The following is a 22,424-nucleotide window of genomic DNA, read 5'->3' as shown; positions in this document are numbered from 1 at the left end:
CAATGCTCACCTTACTTTACCCAAAACAATTACCTCAGGCGAACATTTAAAAGAGAACAGGGATCAAGATACACAATTTTGAAACTAACCCCGTCACTCTATTCCTGATAAACAGAGGAGGAATTTACTCTAACATAAACTTACTCAGAATCATAGATGAGGTTTACAATAAATGCTAACGTTTATTAACTCACAACAAAATATTTCTTTGCAGGTTTTAGGAATAAATTCAGAAAATGACAACTTGCAACATTTGGGGCCCTGTTTACTAAGGTGTGTTAGTGTTTTTAGTACGGCTACACTTAGCACGTGTGCTAATCATATAGGCGCCTATAGGGATATTGTAGGCACATACATGCTTAATGAACAATAAAAATGTTAATGCGCCTATAACGCTGCTTAGTAAACAGGGCCCTTGGTCAGATAAGTATATTAAAGTATTAGATAAAAGTAATCTGATACCTTTAGTTTAACTTTAAAAAATAGATTTGATACTTTGCGTACATTTTTTGTTGTTGTTTTTTTACAGGTTATCAACACTACCCTTGAGCAAAATCAGGTCATTTTTTTCTCTTCCCTACTCCAAGAGGCCCTTTTACTAAGCCATGTAAGCATCTATGCGCACCCAACACACGCCAAAATGGAGTTACCGCCTGGCTACTGTGTGGCTCTTGTGGTAATTTCATTTTTGGCACGTGTCTGATACGTGTCAGAAAAATAATTTTTATTTTCGGATGCACGTATCAGATGCATGCCAAGTGGCATTTGACGTGTGTAGGTCATTACCGCCCGGTTACTGCGCGAGACTTTACTGCTAAGTCAATGGCTGGTGGTAAGGTCTCAGACCCAAAATGGACGCGTGGCAATTTTCATTTTGCCACACGTCCATTTTCGGCAAAAATTAAAAAATGGCATTTTTTACAGGTGCGCCCAAAACAGGCATCTACACTACCACAGGCCATTTTTCAGTTTGTAAAAGGGCCCCTAAAGGGCCCCTGAGTTTCCTTTCTGTTCTTTTACTACACTGTTTTTTTTTCTTTTCTCTCTATGTTTAATGTAGAGTAAAATTTAGCTAAAGTCTTCCTGCTTCCTTGATTATATCTTCTTTCTTGGTCTTTCTTTTGTTGGGTACCTACTTCTTAAATTGACAGCTACTGTCTGCAGTCCAGTTCCAAGAAATCTACTACTCTATCTCAAAAACTCAAATGAAAAAAAACCCTGTTCTCTAACAAATTGTTAATTGTTCTTATTTTATTTTTTATCCAAGAGCTCTATAAGAGTTTGCTTGGATTTATTTATCAAAATACCTTTACTTTTTCTAACTATTCCAGAAAAAAATGGCTAATTAAATTTACCCTAAATAGCCCTCCCAGAGTCATAGCAAAGACAGCAAGGTTACAGGACTCACTCTCTCTCTATTTATTACTGCTGTTTTAGAAGATGAAAACCACAGTTTCTTTTCTCAATGCAGCCTGTAGTTGTTAAATCAATTAAGGACTTAAAGTACAATAATTCAACAAATATAGAACCAGTGGGTACATAGGGCTTCTTTTATAAAGCCGAGCTAGTGATTCCCGCATGGCAAATGAGAGGAAGCACACAGGAACTGAATGGACTTCCTCTCATTTGCTGCACTGGGAATTGGTAGTGCAGCTTTGTAAAAGAGGCCCATAATGCACTAAGCATAACAAATGTGCTTTCAGATGTTGCTTAAATATTTGCGCATAACGCTCATTTTTAAGTCCACTTGGCAGCTTATTGATCTTTTTTGTATGATTTGTTTTTTGAATGTGGCAAATAAAAACCAAGAGACTGCAAAAAAAAATGTTTAAAATCAGAGACATCTGTATCCTGGCAACTTTCTAAATGAATATTCATGTCTCCCAGAAGAATGCAATATGTTAAATGATAAAATATGCAGAAGAAATAGACACAAGCCTGCTACTGGTACCTTGCTACTGTTGGGGATAGTTCTTTTAGGTCTTCCAATGTCGGTGGCACATTGAGAAGCTTTTTATAGAGAGCCAGTGGGAAGTGGAAGTCAGCTATGCAGGCATTAAACAGGGCCATGCCCATGAGTATCCCAATCATGAAAAAGGTGTCACTGCCTGCTGGATCCTATTAAAAAAAACAAACATGATTTGTAAATTACAGTCCTCTGTTACTGTGTTCCAGTAATATAAACAAATAGTGTTTCGTCCCCTTACAAACTCTCCAGTCTGTCCTCTGATCTTGGGCTGGTCATTGCCACATTAAGGCACAAGAGTTTAAAGGAATTCGAGACCTCGGCATCCAGGTTAATATGTGGAGTACTTAACATTTTTGCATTTTAGATTACAACAGCTATAAAATAGCTCCTTCTCAGTTTCTACTGAATTTTATCACATTTAGGCAGTCATTTTAGAAGGGGTACTCATGTTTTAGATTTTATTTATTAATTCAGATTTATTTACCGCCTTTTTTTTTAAGGAATTCACTCAAGGTGGTGTACAGCAAGAATAAGGGGCTTATTTTCAAAGCACTTAGACTTACAAAGTTCCATAGGTTACAATGCAACTTTATAAATCTAAGTGCTTTGAAAATGTGCCTCTTTGTCAAACATAAGCAACAATTACATCAGTAAAAATATTCAAATAACAAAACAAAGTACGGTATTAACTGCAGTAGCCTAATGGTTAGTGTTGTGGCCTGAGATCCTGGGGAAATGGGTTCAATTCCCACTACAGCTCCTTGTGACTCTGGGCAAGTCACTTAATCTTCCATTGCTCCAGGTACAAAACTTACGATTGTGAGCCCAGAAGGGACAGAAAAAGTACCTGCACAGAATATGTAAACCGCTTTGGTTGCACCATAGAAAGGCGGTATATCAAGTCCATGACCCTTAACTCCCTATTTTACAACGCCAGGATATGCACATTGTGAATAATCTATAGTGCTGGGACGAAGAAAGAGGAGTGACTGTTCCTTTAAAAGTCAGCGTCCTTACTCATTCTGCCCTGCTAAGCGAGCAGTTCGCCCTCTGGTGGCCAAACCATCGGTGAAATCGCTAGTTCAGGGGAAAAACTAATCTCCCCAGAAGCCATTGCAGGGTCAGCTGGACTCCCAGGAGGGGGAGGGGGAAGTGAATGATTGAGAGATGAGTTCTGAGCCACAGAATGAGATACAGCTGGGGGAAATGAGGGAGGAGGAAGAGATGGAATGCAATAAAGAGGAAGTGGGGGGAGAAGGAGAGGAGGAGGAGGAGATGGAAGTGGCTGGTTTGGCTCAGACTTGAGGAGAAAAGGTAAAAGCTTTTGTGGCCTCTGTACTGCCAAGACTGTAGATGTTGGGGGAGGCTAAAGTGAGCCAGTGGAGAAAAGGCTGGTGGAAACAACTAACCCAGAAACTGTCTGCTTATAAAAGATAGTGCTGTGGGGTTAGCAGAGTTGGCAACTGTCATGTGGAAAATAGGACTGAACTTTGCTGGAAATAATGACCGTTAATAATAAGCTGAACTATTCATGCTGGAGGAACTGATGCAAGTCACAGCGGATACTGTGTTTAAAGAGCTTGAACAATAAAGCCTAGGATTTTTCTAAGAACTTTAAGTGTGTTAAAGTCTCTGGGAGCGGGTGGAGAAAGAAATAAACGAAGGGCTATACTGACCCTGACCAACGGAGGGAGAGACTGAGTGAAAGGAAGCCAGTCTGATCCAGGAAGTGTACAAAAGAGCTCAGCTCACGAGAATCAGCCAAAGCTAAGCAGGGACAGCCTTGGTCCCATCTGGAAGGGTGACCCGGTTACAACATCTGAAACCCAAGTGTGTGCAAATGGCAAGGGAGTGTGGTCTGGTTGTGATTTGGGAAGGACTAGAGCATGCCTAGAATATACAAGTTTATTCCCTATTTTTTTTTAATTACATTTGTACCCCGCGCTTTCCCACTCATGGCAGGCTCAATGCGGCTTACATGGGGCAATGGAGGGTTAAGTGACTTGCCCAGAGTCACAAGGAGATGCCTGTGCCTGAAGTGGGAATCGAACTCAGTTCCTCAGGACCAAAGTCCACCACCCTAACCACTAGGCCACTCCACCACTCCTAAAGAGGAAAAAACATTGATGCCCTAACAGATCGATATTGGAATTTACACCTTGTGAAGAAACTGTGTGTATTAAACCTGAAAAATGTATTGGATATTTTCCTATTTTCCTGAATTAATTATGTCTTGGAAGTGTATTTCTCCTATTTGGCCAGCAGGTGGTGTTTCTCTGCTGTAAAGCTGTTACAGAGAATGAATGCTGAAATGTTGTGTTCTGGGCTCTGACTGGCCTGGAGTTTGAAGCTAACTAGAAGTTACTAGTTTTGAGTTCAGTCTTAGCCAGGACAAAAAGTGCTGAGGTTTAGTAAACAAACAGTAATATGTCCTGATCTTCCCAGGTACTTTTTAGAAAGTAAACAAATGTTTAGTTAGTGTTATAATTGATCCATATTTCAGTTACCTGTTATTGTTTGCTGATTGCATATTTTTGTATACTGTTCAATTTTCAAGACAATAAACAGTTTCAGTTTATTGCCTCTTTGTCTGGACTGATAAAGAATTCTTGTGGTTTGTGTGTTGGAACTGTGGGACCACTGGGAATGTGGCCCCGGTAACCTAGAAATCATTGGGGATAATTTGAGAGCGGAAGACTCGCCCAGAGGGTTGTGACCCAGTCAGTGGGAGGAGGGTGCTAGTGTAGAGCACAAGTGGCAGGTGCAGGTGGACCTGAGCTGTGCTGGGGATAAACCCTGTAAGTGGCTGCGAGGTAACCCCAGGAGGGTGGCTAGGTGTTTCGTAACAGCATTCATTCTACAGCTCTTGTTTATTTTATTTATTTATTTTTACCTATCCTATGCCAAAGGCACCCAAACTGGAGTTCAGATTAGTTTAAAATTCAAATAACATTGATTTTAGAGTAGCAGAACCCTCACCACCTGAGTTTCCCCATCCCAGGAGCAAAGCAATTCTATAGCAAAGGAGTACATTAGCCTTCCTGTGTGATTCACAATGCTCTAGCTGCTCCCCTTCCCCAGCCTCCAACACCCTGCTATCTGCAACGGTCTTTCTAACCATAAGTAAAGCTGCAACTACCACTTTTGTAATGGTTTAAGCCCCGTTTCACACAGAGAGTGCACCTCAATTCCACTCACATTTGCATATTCTCCATAAGGCTGCTGTTAAATCTAAATGTATGAAGTATTTCTCACGTTTTATTTAGATATTACAAGGATCACACAGCAAGAACTTTGACAACCATCTTGTTGTTAAGCATTTCTGTTATAACATCAGATGTATTTTCATAGTTTGTGTTTCTCTGTATTTTTAAACTTATTTTCTCATCCATACAAAACATATGTACATTTTATTGACCTGTACCCTTATATTTTCTTCCTCTTAATTTAATCTTTACAGTATTTACTCTTATATACCAATACCTTTTGTAATATCATTTGTCACTTTACTTTATGATTGAATATATGTTTTATTATTTACTTGAATCTTATTGTCCCATTTGAATATTCATTTATCTGTTCAACTATTTATTTACCATATGGTCTTGTTGATTTTTACATGTGCATGTTTGTTTCTATGTAGAGTCACCAAACCCCTGAGGCAGGCCTTTTGTGCCATAACATGACCATGTAGGGTCGTCTTTTAGCTGTTTTCCAATAAAGACTACTTGATATCCTCCTTGGATCTACCTCACTGCTTTGTTTGTTTCTTACATTCACGTGAGGTTTGCTCTTCCTTTTGTTTTGCTCTGGGTGGGCTGCACATTTGTGCGTACGTTACAGAATACTATAAACTGCATAGTGAATCATAGACACTTAAACAATTTATACACTCAACACTAAAAGTTACCATTTATAGCCACAGTTCACAAGTTAAAACTGGACCTAGTAGCAACTCGTTTCACACGGTTTCAAGTTCACCCAGGATTTGCCTGCCTCCTCCCTAGTCCACTAATTTGTATCTTTATTTCTTATTTATATATTTATTGTGCAAATCATTCTATTACTCTTATTCTTATATCTTCATTTCAAAAGTTGAATTTATCTCAGTCAAGGACCCACTAATTATTGACTATCATAGGCACCTAAGCCAGCTCTACGGTTGACCTACATGCACATGCATGTATCACATATGTTAGGGTAGTACCCTTTCTTTTACAGAATATACGCTCATCAGGTGCCCTCTGGGTATCTACATGTAGGTGCACTGTTATCATATTATCCCCCTCTAAACAGTACAGAGATGCTCTGTAAGGTTAGTCAGAGGCATTATCCAGATAGGGGGTAATTCTCGAAAGGTCGCCTAAAGATGATGGGCGCCATGCATGAACTTTTCCAACAGCAATTGTGCACCAAACTGCTTTTAAAATACACCAGCATAAGACTGCATTTATGTGCTTAACTTTTGGCGCAAGCATTTATGCCAACTCAATGAATATGTCACAAAATCTCCACTATCTCTACTTCAGGAAGCAGGTGAAAGCTTAGATCTTCAACCAGGCCTTTAATGGAAGAAGTAACTACCTTGTTAATCTCACACACACACGCATGCCATTGGCTGCATGTACTATATTAGGATATATTTATCCACTCCTACCCTAGCTAAGATAATATTCAAACACCTGTCATCATATACAACTTTCGTAATCCCCTTATTTTCTTACTCTTATTACTCTATCTTACCTGTCTATACGTTCCATCTTTGCTTATACCCTACGCTGTCTATTAAAATGTTTTATTACATGGCTTACCTTTCACCCAGAAGAGCGTTCTACGCACAGGCGATAACGACTGATAATTGCTTAAAATGCGGACGGGGGGGGGGGGGTGCTAATCTTGTACACTGCCTATGGCAATGTAGGTTCATTAAGACCTTTTTGTGGAGAATAGGCAAATTTGTGAGGGAGATAACTAGGTCTCAGGCTCTTATCACATTTGATAGAATGCTGCTAAGCACACCTGAACAGTGGGGTGTGGGGACTCAGGGGGAACGGCTGTTATTGAGCAAATCTTGTACAGTAGGGAAAAAATGCATAATGAATCATTGGGTAATGGCTACACCTCCCTCTTACTGGTATTGGAGGAATAAACTGCACCAACTAATGTTATGGGAGGCGAGAGGAGTGCGATTGACGCCAAAAAGTCAAGTGAGATTCTTGACTGTTTGGGGACAATATATAAACGTGATCTCACCGAGAGCAAGAAGTCAAGTGCTGAATGGGTTGCCATGGGGTAATGGAGGAGATAGGCTGAATTAAGGCCGAACCATGCTAACGGGAAAGGGGGGGAGGGGAAGTAAGGACCCGAATCCCGAGGTTAAGATAGATACATAATAAAGGACAAACACTCACCATAAACATGACAAATTACAAGAATGACATATTGAGGGAGAGGGGAGGGAGGGGGGCGGGGAGATGGAGAGGACCGTGGGGGGAGGGATAAAATGAAAATAATAATTAATGATACTCCATGCAATGTTATTACTGTTATGTTGAATATTTTGGCATTTGAAATGTTGACGTTATTGGCTGTAAGTTATATGATATTGTAGTGTCATTAATAAAAAATGATGAAACATAAAAGGTAGAGGAAAAAAAAATGTTTAATTACATATCGTGTTGACATTGTAAGTAGTATACTATGAGGGGCATTTTCGATGGAACGTCTAAATCAGAATTTGGACGTTTTACAAAACATCCAAATTCTGAACAGGAAAGAAGGTCATTTTCGAAAAAGATAAGACGTCTATCTTTTATTTTCGAAAATGCTATGGACGCCTTGTGATTTGGACGTCTTTTTTTTTTTAATCCGTTTTCGAACAAAAAATGTCCAAATGCAAAATGCCCAAAACAGAGGAGGAGTGGCTTAATGGTTAGTGCAGCGGGCTTTGATCCTGGTAACACGGGTTCAATTCCCACTGCTGCTCCTTGTGACTTTGGGCAAGTCAAATGCACAAGGGGCAATTTTGGATATGACATCTAAGTCTGACATTTTTTGTAAAATGTCCAAAATCAGAACAGGAAAAGTCATTTTCTACAAAAAAAAAGTCTATCTTTTCCTTTTGAAAATGCTGTTTGGAAAAACGTTTTGTGATTTGGATGTTTTATTTTTTGGTACATTTTCAAACAAAAAACATCCAAATGCAAAACGTACAAAATGCACAAGAAAATCCACACTAGAGTGAAACCATTCACATGTTCTAAGTGTGGTAAAAGCTTTGGTTGTAATGTAAATCTCAAAGTGCATCAGAAAGTCCACACAGGAGAGAAACCATTTGCATGTATAGAGTCTGGTAAAAGCTTTGGTCAGAAGATAAACTTCACAATGCACCAGAGAATACACACAGGAGTGAAACCATTTACATGTCCTGAGTGTGGTAAAAGCTTTGGTTGGAAATAAAGCCTCACATGGCATCAGAGAATCCACACAGGGATGAAACCATTTACATGCACTGAAGAGGTAAAAGCATCAGTTGCATTGGGACAGGTAATTAGGGAATGTACACTCTTGCTATGAAATATGGAAAAATAGCACTCTGGTATTTAGATATATGAGACCTCCTTTTCATCTATAGATCTGAATTCAAAGCCCAACAATATATGCAAGGCTTAGATGTTATAGAAAGCTTGGCATCAGGTAGAATAGTGGAAAAGTGACATCCCAGGAAAGCAATAGGGCATCCTTGGGGGCACTGCAGCGGACTTTATAAAATGCTCCCAGGTACACATCTCACCATTGCTCCATTACCTTGTCTGCTGGTGGGTTTTGGAGGGCTCACAGTTTCCTCCACAAGTTTAAGAAAGAACTAGGGGGAGGTAGAAGCCTTGGTCCACCTGTCTGCAGTGCACTGCACCACTACTAGACTACTCCAAGGACCTGTGTGCTATTCAGGTGTAGCTCAAAACGTCTAAGTTTTAGTCTTGGACATTTTTGTTTTGTTCCATTATGGCTGAAAGATGTCCAAGTCTTAGGAATGCTCAAGTCCCGCCTTCAACACGTCCCCTTGAGATTTAGACATTCTTCTGACGGAACTCAGAGAAAAAAGTCTAAAAAGAGGTTTTGAAAACACTAATTTGGACGTTTTTGTGAGATAAACGTCCAAATGCAGACTTATGTCATTTTTTGGATGTTTTTCTCTTTTGAAAATGAGCCTGTATGCAATACTTTGCATTGTTATTTGAATAATTTTACTGCTGCAATTGTCTATTGCTTATGTTTGGTTTATTCTTACTATACACTGCTTTGAATGAATTCCTTCAAAAAGGAATAAATAAATGCCTTAGTGAGAGAGCCTTCCTGTAATGATAGTGAAGAATTCCCTGGATAGCCCCTGTTGATCCATCCCTGACTCTGTAGGCAGTTAAGACACATAAACAGTAGTATTCTATAAATCACGCACGTTAACTGCCTTACACACCATGACCTGACCTTCCCAGGACCACACTCGCTTGAAGTTGCACGCTCTGAAATTTGAGCACACAACTTAAGAGTACTGACTAGGATTTATATTGGAGACTTATAGAGAGGAGTGGCCTATTGGTTAGAGCACCGGTCTTGATACCCAGAGGTGGCCAGCTCAAATCCTGCTGCTACTCCTTGTGATCTTGGGCAAGTCACTTAACTCACCATTGCCTCAGGTACAAAATTAGATTGTGAGACCCTCCAGGGACAGAGAAATACCCAGTGTACTTGAATGTAATTCACCTTGAGCTACTGCTGAAAAAGGTGTGAGCAAAATACAAATAAATAAATATACACTTGGTTTCTTTTTCCTATTGTTTAAAATTATTTTCTTTCTTTTTTAAAACCTTTTTTTCGGTTAGTGTATATTTCTATGTCTCACACATTATGTGCTTGTAATATTTTGAATGCAATAAATATAAAGTTAAAATAAGAATACTACGGGCACGCATACCTGCTAATTTGTACCAATTAAGGCCAATTATAGCCTACTATTGCTCATTAAAACCAATTACAATACAGTCTCAATTATCTGACCTTCGCTAATCCAACCATCTGGCATATCTGACAGACTCCCCCGTGACATCAACACCTTTATTTCTATTAAAAATCTTTGTTTTAGGACAATTTTTGAAAATCAGGAACTCTGTTTATGCATTGGTTTGAGGGGTATATGCAGTGTCTTCCGTATTATCTGACAACGGATCGGTCCAATTTATATCGGATAATCAAGACTGTACTGTATCAGCTCATTAATAAATTAAATTACATGTGCAATTGATCTTATTCTATAAGTTGCCTCTGAATATCCCAGTCAGCAGCTTTTTGTCCGGATAACTGCTTTTGAAGTTTGACCTGGTTGATGCTAATGCGTGTATTTTTAAGGCAATCTGATGCATTAATGTGCAGCGACAGCATAAATGAAATCCTCCATACAAAGCCACAAATGGTATTTTAGAAAAGAAAGGCAATCCAAATGTTTTAGTACTTACATGGCTTGGGAACCAAACTCGGCCTGAGTCCGCGAACTGCCTGAATATATTTGCCTTAGGATGAGAGAGCTCCCTTGTGATGATAGTAAAGAATTCCATGGATAGCCCATGACGATCAATCCCTGGCTCACCCACAAATATCACCTGCAAAGATCAAACTGATAAGAATCACAGGTATGGTGGCCAAGCTGAAGCGTGATCAGGTGCACATCTGACAGCTATCACTAGTGGACACAATGACCAAGCCTCCAGAAATAAATTACTGCATGCAACTAATAAACCTATTAATTGTAATGGCAGTTTACTATATAGTTACAGCAACAACTTATTTGGGGAAGGAGAGAACACACTCATTGTCTTGTTTAAGAATGCAACAGCAAAAACAACTGCCCTTTTGCTTGGAAAACCCAATGCTGTTTTCATTCCACATTTCTCAAAAAACCTGCACTATCAAGTTACAAGGCACAAATGAGATGTACTGAATGAAACATTGGAAATGCCATATCAAGAGGGGCTATAACAATGTAGTGCAGAGGCCTGGTGGTCACAGTGGTCCTGGTGAACACTTGATTCTTTGTAGGATGTGACTGCCCTCATTGGTCAATGTAAGAAGTCTCCAGCGATGGTGGATGTGGGTGATGTTTCTGGGACCACATCCAGCACGTCTTTTGACATCTAAGATGATGTAGGAAACTTGAAAGGGCAAGAGGTGGGAATGGGGATCATGATGTGTGAGAGGAGGCGATAGCAGATAGACAGTAAGGGTGGAGATAGACAATAAGGGTGGAGAAAGTAAAGACTGGGCAAAGGAGGATGTTTATGTTCATTTAAACTTGATATACCACCTCAACTGCTCCATAGATCTAAGCGGTTTACCATAATAAGTAAGAATTTTTGAAAAGAACAACAGACAGTGGGAAAAGGTGGGATACAAATGTGATAAATAAATAAATAAGAGACAAAAGTAAGTAAAGACAAGGTATGTGCAAGCAAGTGGCAAGCCCAACCAGCGCGCCTCATCCACTAGGCCCCATAGGCTTTTTGAATGTAATACCTTTTAAGAGTTGTTTTAAATTTACTGAAAGTTCCACACAAACTAAAAGGGAAGATCATTCCAGAGTGATGGTGCAAGAAAGAAAAGAGCACTATACCTTGTAGAGTCAAGCCTTGCCCTTAAGGGTGGGGGCAATGCTAGATGATGCTCTTTAAATGATCTTAACATGTGTGTTCTAACATACGGCGAGCCACACTTTATATTTAACTCTGAAAGTGCAGATGAATTAATAGCAGAGTAGCTGAATCAACTTATAGGCTCTACATAAGAATCAGGCAAAAGTATTCTGGAGTGTCTGCAAACATTTTACTGAAGAAAGAGTACTCACAACTTACACAATATTGCAATAATCCAAGCACAAAATCAGGATAAGGTGAACTGGGGAGAAATTAGGGGAAACAAGAGGTGGATGGGACCAAGGTATACACTAAGGCCCTTGCAGTGGAAAGTATATTTTCTAGCTGTGCCCTTTCAGGATTGGAGCTGCCCAGGAAGCAGCATAGGGAAAAGAGCCCTAGGATTGTACTTGCTGGGTTTCCCAACTGGGCTGTGCTCAAGGGAAGGGGAGCCTTGGCTTATTTAAGGCACAGGTTTTGCCAGGGACAGGTCTTTTGTCTCTTTTTTTTTTTTTTGCCTTTCTAAATGTTCAAAGGGAAGGTTCAGGCTCTGGGGAAGGGTGGGCCCTGAAGAACCATTCGGGTCTTGCGGCAAAGGAAAAAAGGAGAAACTCCAAGAAGAGTTGCTGTCTTGTACTCGGGGCAGAGGGGGGGATGTCCCAGTGGAGAGGAAATGCTTGGAGCTAATTAGGACCAAAAGATCAGGAGGAACACAAGATACTGGAGGCTTTTCCCCAGGAACTATTCTTGCCACCTGATGTCCAGCGAAGATCCCAGCGGTAAAGGAGTTAGAGGACAGAAAAAGTAAAGCAGAAGGATTGTAGAACAGTAATGTCACAGCCCCAGGACGTGCTCCGCGCCAGGACACACCTGCGGGTCTTGGTGGGGAAGCAGGGCCAAGGCTGCGGTCTCCTGGGATGGCTCCCAGGATCGAGTGGGCCACTAGCGGTACAGCCTCTGGTGCTTCGGGGCATTGCTCCTGCCCGGACTCTTTTGTGGTCGGACAATGGTGTCTTTAGGTGCGTGCGCCCATGCGCCTTTTGAGGTTCCTTTGGTGGGACACTGGCTGGGTGCTCCCCACTGAAGACAGCTCTCCAGGCCCATTTAGGGTGACTGGGTCCAGCCTCCCATTGCCTTCACAACAGGTCTCTTGAGGTGCCTTGCCTGCCTCTTGTAATGCTAGCCTTGTCTTGCCTGACTCAAGCCTTGCCTATCTCCAGCCTGGTCTCCTGTCCAGCTCCAGCCCTGCCTCATCTCCAGCTCTGGCCTTGCCTTGTCTCCAACCAGCTGAGCCTACCTTGCTAGTCTCCAGTCCAAGCCGGCCTAGCCTAGTTTCTTGCCTAGTGTTGAGCCAAGCCCAGGTGATTCGTCTGCCGCTAGCCACAACCCAGCGGCGGCCCAAGGGCTCACCTTCCCAGAGTTTGTGACAGATTGCGAAGGCCGTGAGCTCAGACCAATCACCCACTTTACATCTGCTCTAGCAACTGGCTTTACAGCTCTAGCACCTGTTTATTCTGTCCAAGACCTAGCTTCTCGCATGGACCAGTTCCAACAACTTGCAGGATTTGTTCGGGCCCTGTCCAATCGACCACCTGATGCCAGTGGCACCCCAGGCCTTGGCCTATTCTTCAGTCCCTGCTTCGGTGCCCACATCCACAACTCCAGGTATTCGTCTCATCCCCCATCCCCCCCCCCCCCCCCCCCCCGAGGAATGACGGGAACCCTAAAGACTGTAGAGGATTTACTAACCAGTGCCATATAATTGTTTACATTCAAACTAGAAACTTCCCCTCCGATAGGGCCTGGGTGGCCTACATTATTTCCTTGCTGGTCAGTCAAGTCCTGGTGTGGTTATCACTACTATGGGAGCTGAACGACCCAATGCTCAATGACCTCCACAGTTTCTTGGGACAGTTCAAGAGAGTCTTCGAGGAACCAGGAAAAGTCACATAGGCAGCTTCTGAGCTTCTTCGACTAAAGCAGAGGATAGAGATCTTGGGTGATTATACTATCCAATTCCCTACTTTAGCTTCTGAACTGAGTTGGAATAACGAGAGTCTCGTCGCAGCTTTTTGGCAGAGTTTGGCACCCCAAATCAAGGATAAGCTTGGCGAGGCAAGACCTCTGTACTACACTGGATGACCTTATGTGTCTCTGCAACGTTAGATATCAGTTTCCAGCAGCGAACTCGGAAATGGCGCTCCTCAGGGAAGACATCTTTGTAGGTGCCTAGCTACTTATGCCCCATGTATTCTTAGTCAAAGGAGGGCCCAACCGCCCAACCCCTGATCTTGAAGAACCCATGCAGGTGAATTGCTCTCCTATTTCTGTTCAGGAGAAATGGAGGTGTCGGACATTGAATTTATGCCTCTATTGTGGGGAAAAGGGATACTATACCCCAAAAAGTCAGGATCTTCAAGCCTAGTCCTTGGGTCTGGCGCTGGATTCCCCCCCCCCCCCCCCCAGGGCTTCTAGTACTCTATTTCTAATACCGGCAGGGCTTGATCTAGATCAGTGTTTCCCAAGTCGGTCCTAGAGTACCCCCTTGCCAGTTAGGTTTTTAGGATATCCACAATGAATATACATGAGATTGATTTTTATACACTACCGCCATTGTATGCAAATCTATTTCATACATATTCATTGCAGATATCCTGAAAACCTGATTTGCAAGGGAGTACTCCAGGACCGACATGGGAAACACTGATCTGCATCAAGGAAAGAAAAGTGTCGAGATTTTCCTGGGTTCTGGAGTTGGCGGGAACGTCATAGATGAAGCTCTTGTACAGCATTTCAAAATTCTTACCTAGGATTTGCCTAAGACCATTCCGGTCTCTTTAGTTTATGGGAATATTCAAGGATATCTCAAAACCTGGACAGTTTTGCTACACCTGGGCATAGATGACCACAGGGAGGACATTGCTTTGTATGTCCTCCAGACATCCGTGAAGCTCATTGTCTTTGGGTTGCCTTGGCTACAGAAACACAACCCGACGGTAGACTGGGAGAGAGGCAATATCACTGCCTAGAGTGATACCTGTGACCAACGTTGCTTGGACGCAGTGATACCTGTGACCAACGTTGCTTGGACTCCGAGACATCTGCTGTCACCCTAGCCACGGCTAGCATTCTGATCTCCCCGGACCAGTGGGGCTCAGGCCAAGGTCTGCCTCGAGCAGCAAGCCGAGACAAGTCCTCCGCGTCAGGAGAACAAGGATGCCACGGATCTCCTACTAGGAGGGAATCTTCTTCCGCATAAAACTTGTTCGCTCTTAGCATCCAAGACCCAGGCCATGGTGAAAGGTCTATCGAAGGAACTCTCACAATCTCCTACTTATTGTACCGTGCCTGAAGAACCGGATCATGGGTTCACGTTCCAGGAAATCCCTGATTCCAGAAGGGCCTATTGTTCTGAGGGCAGTTTGTGGAAGTCTGCTAGTCTGGTTCCTTTGCTCCTGAGGAAGTTCTATCATCAGCTTCCCCAGACACTCTGCCCCAGACCAAGGAGAGGAGGCCCTTTGAGGAGGGGGTACTGTCACGTCCCCAGGCCGTGCCCTGCACCAGGATGCACCTGCAGGTCTTGGCGGGGGAGCAGGGCCTAGGCCGCAGTCTCCTGGTGTGGCTCCCAAGTTTACTGCAATACAAACCAATTCTATAATGTGACTACAAATTTTTATATAATATTCCCCCAACCAATCCCTCAATCCCTCCCCATCCCTTATATCCACAATTAACCCTTAGACTCTATAACCATGGAATCTGAAATATGCCAATATTTCAAAGTTACACCTCCAATATATTAAAAAAAGTGGAATGGACTCTCATCAACAAAGCGTTCATACTTTAAGGAACTGTTTCTTTGCAAGGGATCCCTTTGCCTCAACCGTATGGCGCTCCATAAGCATTAGTTCATACATCTGATTTCACCATTGCATAAGTGTAAAGGGCTGATCCTTGATCCATTGGATCATAATACATTTGGATAAAACTAACACTCATGTGCCCTCCTCTATATGAGCCATATTGTCCAAAAGGTAACGCTGCAGGGTTGATTCCCAGCGGCAGCCATATACAGTGGGGGAAATAAGTATTTGATCCCTTGCTGATTTTGTAAGTTTGCCCACTGACAAAGACATGAGCAGCCCATAATTGAAGGGTAGGTTATTGGTAACAGTGAGAGATAGCACATCACAAATTAAATCCGGAAAATCACATTGTGGAAAGTATATGAATTTATTTGCATTTTGCAGAGGGAAATAAGTATTTAATCCCTCTGGCAAACAAGACCTAATACTTGGTGGCAAAACCCTTGTTGGCAAGCACAGCGGTCAGACGTCTTCTGTAGTTGATGATGAGGTTTGCACACATGTCAGGAGGAATTTTGGTCCACTCCTCTTTGCAGATCATCTCTAAATCATTAAGAGTTCTGGGCTGTCGCTTGGCAACTCGCAGCTTCAGCTCCCTCCATAAGTTTTCAATGGGATTAAGGTCTGGTGACTGGCTAGGCCACTCCATGACCCTAATGTGCTTCTTCCTGAGCCACTCCTTTGTTGCCTTGGCTGTATGTTTTGGGTCATTGTCGTGCTGGAAGACCCAGCCACGACCCATTTTTAAGGCCCTGGCGGAGGGAAGGAGGTTGTCACTCAGAATTGTACGGTACATGGCCCCATCCATTCTCCCATTGATGCGGTGAAGTAGTCCTGTGCCCTTAGCAGAGAAACACCCCCAAAACATAACATTTCCACCTCCATGCTTGACAGTGTGGACGGTGTTCTTTGGGTCATAGGCAGCATTTCTCTTCCTCCAAACACGGCGAGTTGAGTTCATGCCAAAGAGCTCAATTTTTGTCTCATCTGACCACAGCACCTTCTCCCAATCACTCTCGGCATCATCCAGGTGTTCACTGGCAAACTTCAGACGGGCCGTCACATGTGCCTTCCGGAGCAGGGGGACCTTGCGGGCACTGCAGGATTGCAATCCGTTATGTCGTAATGTGTTACCAATGGTTTTCGTGGTGACAGTGGTCCCAGCTGCCTTGAGATCATTGACAAGTTCCCCCCTTGTAGTTGTAGGCTGATTTCTAACCTTCCTCATGATCAAGGATACCCCACGAGGTGAGATTTTGCGTGGAGCCCCAGATCTTTGTCGATTGACAGTCATTTTGTACTTCTTCCATTTTCTTACTATGGCACCAACAGTTGTCTCCTTCTCGCCCAGCGTCTTACTGATGGTTTTGTAGCCCATTCCAGCCTTGTGCAGGTGTATGATCTTGTCCCTGACATCCTTAGACAGCTCCTTGCTCTTGGCCATTTTGTAGAGGTTAGAGTCTGACTGATTCACTGAGTCTGTGGACAGGTGTCTTTCATACAGGTGACCATTGCCGACAGCTGTCTGTCATGCAGGTAACGAGTTGATTTGGAGCATCTACCTGGTCTGTAGGGGCCAGATCTCTTACTGGTTGGTGGGGGATCAAATACTTACAGTGGGGGAAATAAGTATTTGATCCCTTGCTGATTTTGTAAGTGTGCCCACTGACAAAGACATGAGCAGCCCATAATTGAAGGGTAGGTTATTGGTAACAGTGAGAGATAGCACATCACAAATTAAATCCGGAAAATCACATTGTGGAAAGTATATGAATTTATTTGCATTCTGCAGAGGGAAATAAGTATTTGATCCCTCTGGCAAACAAGACCTAATACTTGGTGGCAAAACCCTTGTTGGCAAGCACAGCGGTCAGACGTCTTCTGTAGTTGATGATGAGGTTTGCACACATGTCAGGAGGAATTTTGGTCCACTCCTCTTTGCAAATCATCTCTAAATCATTAAGAGTTCTGGGCTGTCGCTTGGCAACTCGCAGCTTCAGCTCCCTCCATAAGTTTTCAATGGGATTAAGGTCTGGTGACTGGCTAGGCCACTCCATGACCCTAATGTGCTTCTTCCTGAGCCACTCCTTTGTTGCCTTGGCTGTATGTTTTGGGTCATTGTCGTGCTGGAAGACCCAGCCACGACCCATTTTTAAGGCCCTGGCGGAGGGAAGGAGGTTGTCACTCAGAATTGTACGGTACATGGCCCCATCCATTCTCCCATTGATGCGGTGAAGTAGTCCTGTGCCCTTAGCAGAGAAACACCCCCAAAACATAACATTTCCACCTCCATGCTTGACAGTGGGGACGGTGTTCTTTGGGTCATAGGCAGCATTTCTCTTCCTCCAAACACGGCGAGTTGAGTTCATGCCAAAGAGCTCAATTTTTGTCTCATCTGACCACAGCACCTTCTCCCAATCACTCTCGGCATCATCCAGGTGTTCACTGGCAAACTTCAGACGGGCCGTCACATGTGCCTTCCGGAGCAGGGGGACCTTGCGGGCACTGCAGGATTGCAATCCGTTATGTCGTAATGTGTTACCAATGGTTTTCGTGGTGACAGTGGTCCCAGCTGCCTTGAGATCATTGACAAGTTCCCCCCTTGTAGTTGTAGGCTGATTTCTAACCTTCCTCATGATCAAGGATACCCCACGAGGTGAGATTTTGCGTGGAGCCCCAGATCTTTGTCGATTGACAGTCATTTTGTGCTTCTTCCATTTTCTTACTATGGCACCAACAGTTGTCTCCTTCTCGCCCAGCGTCTTACTGATGGTTTTGTAGCCCATTCCAGCCTTGTGCAGGTGTATGATCTTGTCCCTGACATCCTTAGACAGCTCCTTGCTCTTGGCCATTTTGTAGAGGTTAGAGTCTGACTGATTCACTGAGTCTGTGGACAGGTGTCTTTCATACAGGTGACCATTGCCGACAGCTGTCTGTCATGCAGGTAACGAGTTGATTTGGAGCATCTACCTGGTCTGTAGGGGCCAGATCTCTTACTGGTTGGTGGGGGATCAAATACTTATTTCCCTCTGCAGAATGCAAATAAATTCATATACTTTCCACAATGTGATTTTCCGGATTTAATTTGTGATGTGCTATCTCTCACTGTTACCAATAACCTACCCTTCAATTATGGGCTGCTCATGTCTTTGTCAGTGGGCACACTTACAAAATCAGCAAGGGATCAAATACTTATTTCCCCCACTGTATTTCCCTCTGCAGAATGCAAATAAATTCATATACTTTCCACAATGTGATTTTACGGATTTAATTTGTGATGTGCTATCTCTCACTGTTACCAATAACCTACCCTTCAATTATGGGCTGCTCATGTCTTTGTCAGTGGGCAAACTTACAAAATCAGCAAGGGATCAAATACTTATTTCCCCCACTGTAGATGACCAAGTTGCTGCCATAAAGAGTTCGACGAACAGGGCCACAGTCCCAAACACAATGTTTGTATGTTGCATCCAACATGCCACATTTAGGGCATTTGCCATCTGTTGAGAGACCCATTTTCCTTGCACAAGAAGGATGTATATAGGCACGCACTAAGAATTTATACTGCAGCTCTTGCAATGTAATACTCTTTGCCAACTTTGTTGCTTCCTGCAAATGGGTCAAGAGGTCTTCCATATCATAAGGGCCAAAATCAGCAATCCATTTATCCAAAACAATCAACAAATAAGTGGGTCCCAAAGGTTTTTGAAAACCATCTGTCACAAAATGATATTTATCTGGATACAGCGACTGAATTTTGGCGCACCTAGGTGACTTCAAGGAGCTGCCCATACTTGGATAAGGGCCCCACAAGGCTTCCCTATCCCCTGCCTGTTCCCCCAACCCCTTCCAACAGTCATAACAGTCTGATCACTAAAAACCAACCTGTTCAAAAAGACATACCACAATGATCTATCCTAAATTCCAGATAACGAAACTTATACCACAACTGGACAAAACTGAACCCTTGATACTTGATTGCTTAATTTACTTTGTCACCACTGAACTTTAACGCAATACCACTTTATTTCTCAGTCCGAAAATGAACTCTCTATACCTGACTGCTTAAAGTACTGTGTCACTTATAAACTTTAATGCAATACCACTCTGTATTTCTCATTCCGATAATGGCGATCGCCACTACAGCATAATGTAAGCCACATTGAGCCTGCAAATAGGTGGGAAAATGTGGGATACAAGTGCAACAAATAAATAAATAAATAAAATGCCTAGCCACCTGCCTGGGGTTACCCCATGGCCACTTATAGGGTCTCTCCTCAGCACAGATCAGGTCCACCTCTCACCTGTTGCTTGTGCTCTACACTAGAACCCTCCTCCCACCAACTGGGTCACAACCGCCTCTGGGCGAGTCTCCCATTCTCAAATTATCCCCAGTGATTTCTAGGTTACTGGAGGCCACACTCCCAGTGGTCCCTAGAGTTCCCAGAAATCACTCACAGACCCAACACACAAACCACCAGGATTATCAGTCCAGACAAGCAAAGTGAACAATTGTGTTTATTCTCATAAAACCTGTGAACAGTGGACAGAAAAAGTGAAATCAGCAAACAGTAACACATAGCTGTTTACCAGTTATAAAATATAACTGTTTTTTAAAGGGCTTCAGCAAAGAGCTTTCTCTCTCACTCGTCTCCCAGGCTGAAACTGAACTCAAAACCAGTAACTGCTAGCTAACCTCAAACTCTAGGCCAATCAGAGCCCAGCACACAACATTGTAAAAATATACTGTTTCTTGTTTCCTGTTTGTGTTAAACTAAACAGAGAACATTCATTTTTTTTCTGTAACAGATTACAACAAAGAAACACCACCTGCTGGCTAAATAGGAGAAATGCACTTCAAGATATCAATGAAAGAAAATATCCAATACATTTTACAGGCTTAAAATACACTGTTTCTTCACACCATCATAACAACTGCCCAGCAGGGGGCACTGCAGTGGAATTCATATAAATGTTGCCAGGTACATATCTTACCGTTGCTCCCTTATCTTGTCTGCTGAGCCCTCCAAAGCCCACTGCCCCAACTGTACACCACTACAATAGCCCTTATGGGTGAAGGGGGTAACCTATATGTGGGTACAGTAGGTGGTGAGTTTGGGAGAGCTCACAGTTTCCACCACAAGTGTAACAGATAGGGGGAGGTACGGGCCTGGGTCCACCTGTCCACAGTGCACTGCACCCATCACTACACTACTCCAGGGATCTGCATACTGCTCTAATGGACCTGGCCATTACATCTGAAGCTGTCATAGAGGCTGGTTAAGTAGTATTTTTATTCATATTTTTGGGGGGTTGAAGGAGGTCAATGAGCACTGAGGGAGTAAAGGAGGGGTCATTTAGGGCACCTTTTTGTGCCTTATTCATTCTAGAAACAGATCTAGGCCAAAATGTTGCAGTTTCAACCCTAGACGTTTTTGTGTTATTCCATTATGGCTGTAAAAAACCCAAGTGCTAGGAACGCCCTTGCGCCAGACAAGCCCTCTTGTGATCTGGACGTACGTGTAGACAAATTGCATAGACAAACGTCTGCAAAACAGGTTCAAAAATACTGATTTGGACGTTTTTGTAAGAAAAGTATCCAAATACTGCTTTATGCCACTTTTTAGATGTTTTTCTCTTTCAAACATGAGCACTGTTCTTGCTCTAAAATTTCTGAAGCTGTCATCAAAGCCCCTGAAAAGCTCAACTCCAGTCCACCTAAATCTATTCAGCCATGATCAGGGCACAGACCCTAGAAGTCTGCCCTGCTCTTGTTTTCCAATTACCAGTGTTGCTACCTAATTTCTGCTAATGTTCTTTATATCCATTCTTTCTAAACAGGATTCCTTTGTCTTTATCCCACGCATTTTTGAATTCTGTTACCATTTGCATCTCGACCACCTCCCGCAGAAGGGGCCGTGGTGCACTCTCGTCCTTGAGTAGATATGTTTCTCTGCCACAAGTGTTTGCTTCTTTAAGAGATCTTCCACCTGTAGGCCCCCTGGGTCTATCTTACAATCCATGGTGGTCTAGGGGTGTGGTGTAGTTGGGGCAGGAGCAATCCAGTTATTCCTGCCCATTCCAACTCTGCTCTCTGCTGACTGGAGCACTGCTCCTGCCCCGACTACACCACTAGACCACCCAGGAATGCAAGGTAGTTCTGGGGGGTGCCGGGGGGGGGGGGGGGCATACTGTTTGTATTCTTTTTTTGGTACTTCAATTGCAAGTAATGCAGTTATGATCTTGCACAATAATTTACATAAATTTGAAAACTGTCCTGCCATTGGCTGGTTACTGTAATAATCTAATACTTATTTAGTAGCCAGAGTTTTTCTTGCCTGGAATTCTGCCTGGGGAGTAAAGATTTACTCGAGGCCAGGAGATCTCCAGAAGGTTACTTCTGTCTCTGAGGCAAGACAGAAAGTGAACACTAGCATACCTTTTTTTGTTCTTCCTTTATCTCGTGGTAAATACTCCTGAAAGCAGCAGTTCCACCCTGGTTCTGAGAACCTGACAATCCCCACTCTCTCACACTGTCTTCAATATATTTAATGAAAAGTGCAGATCTGTTTCTAGCCCCCTCCCCCTTGCAACAGAGAAATTCACCAGCTTTGCAAAATTGCAATTGCTCAATCTCCTGGTAGCAAAACACTTAAAGAGGCCGTGCACTCTCAGCTTGAAGTGGATCTGCTTCTCTATCACAAGCGCACGCTTAAGAGATCTTCCAGCGTTTTGCTGGGGTCTGAGTGTCAGTTTCTCTAACATTTTGCCACTCCCTCCTGCCAGGTAAAATAATTCTTCGGGCTTATCAATTCACCTATTCACAATATTTTCTGGGAGCAACCCCCGCCCCCACTTTGGAGTTCTCATGAGATTACATCTTTCGAAGGAGACTAGAAATTGCTG

General features: G+C 43.0%; 1 protein-coding gene across 1 annotated transcript in view; it reads right to left on the bottom strand.

Moving 5' to 3' along the window:
- Nucleotides 1–22,424, bottom strand: part of LOC115462111 (E3 ISG15--protein ligase HERC5-like) — a 178,594-nt gene that overhangs the window by 35,033 nt on the left and 121,137 nt on the right. The window contains exons 17-19 of the mRNA XM_030192148.1: nt 21,958–22,155; nt 10,483–10,626; nt 1,952–2,118 (exon numbers count right to left, since the gene is read on the bottom strand). Of these exons, the coding sequence (XP_030048008.1) occupies nt 1,952–2,118; nt 10,483–10,626; nt 21,958–22,155 (509 nt within the window). The remainder of the gene's footprint in view (nt 1–1,951; nt 2,119–10,482; nt 10,627–21,957; nt 22,156–22,424) is intronic.

Source organism: Microcaecilia unicolor, chromosome 2 (genome assembly GCF_901765095.1).
Source record: "Microcaecilia unicolor chromosome 2, aMicUni1.1, whole genome shotgun sequence".
NCBI lineage: Eukaryota > Metazoa > Chordata > Amphibia > Gymnophiona > Siphonopidae > Microcaecilia > Microcaecilia unicolor.
Note: the sequence above shows the minus strand (reverse complement) of the source record. Positions and strands in the feature narration are given on the sequence as shown.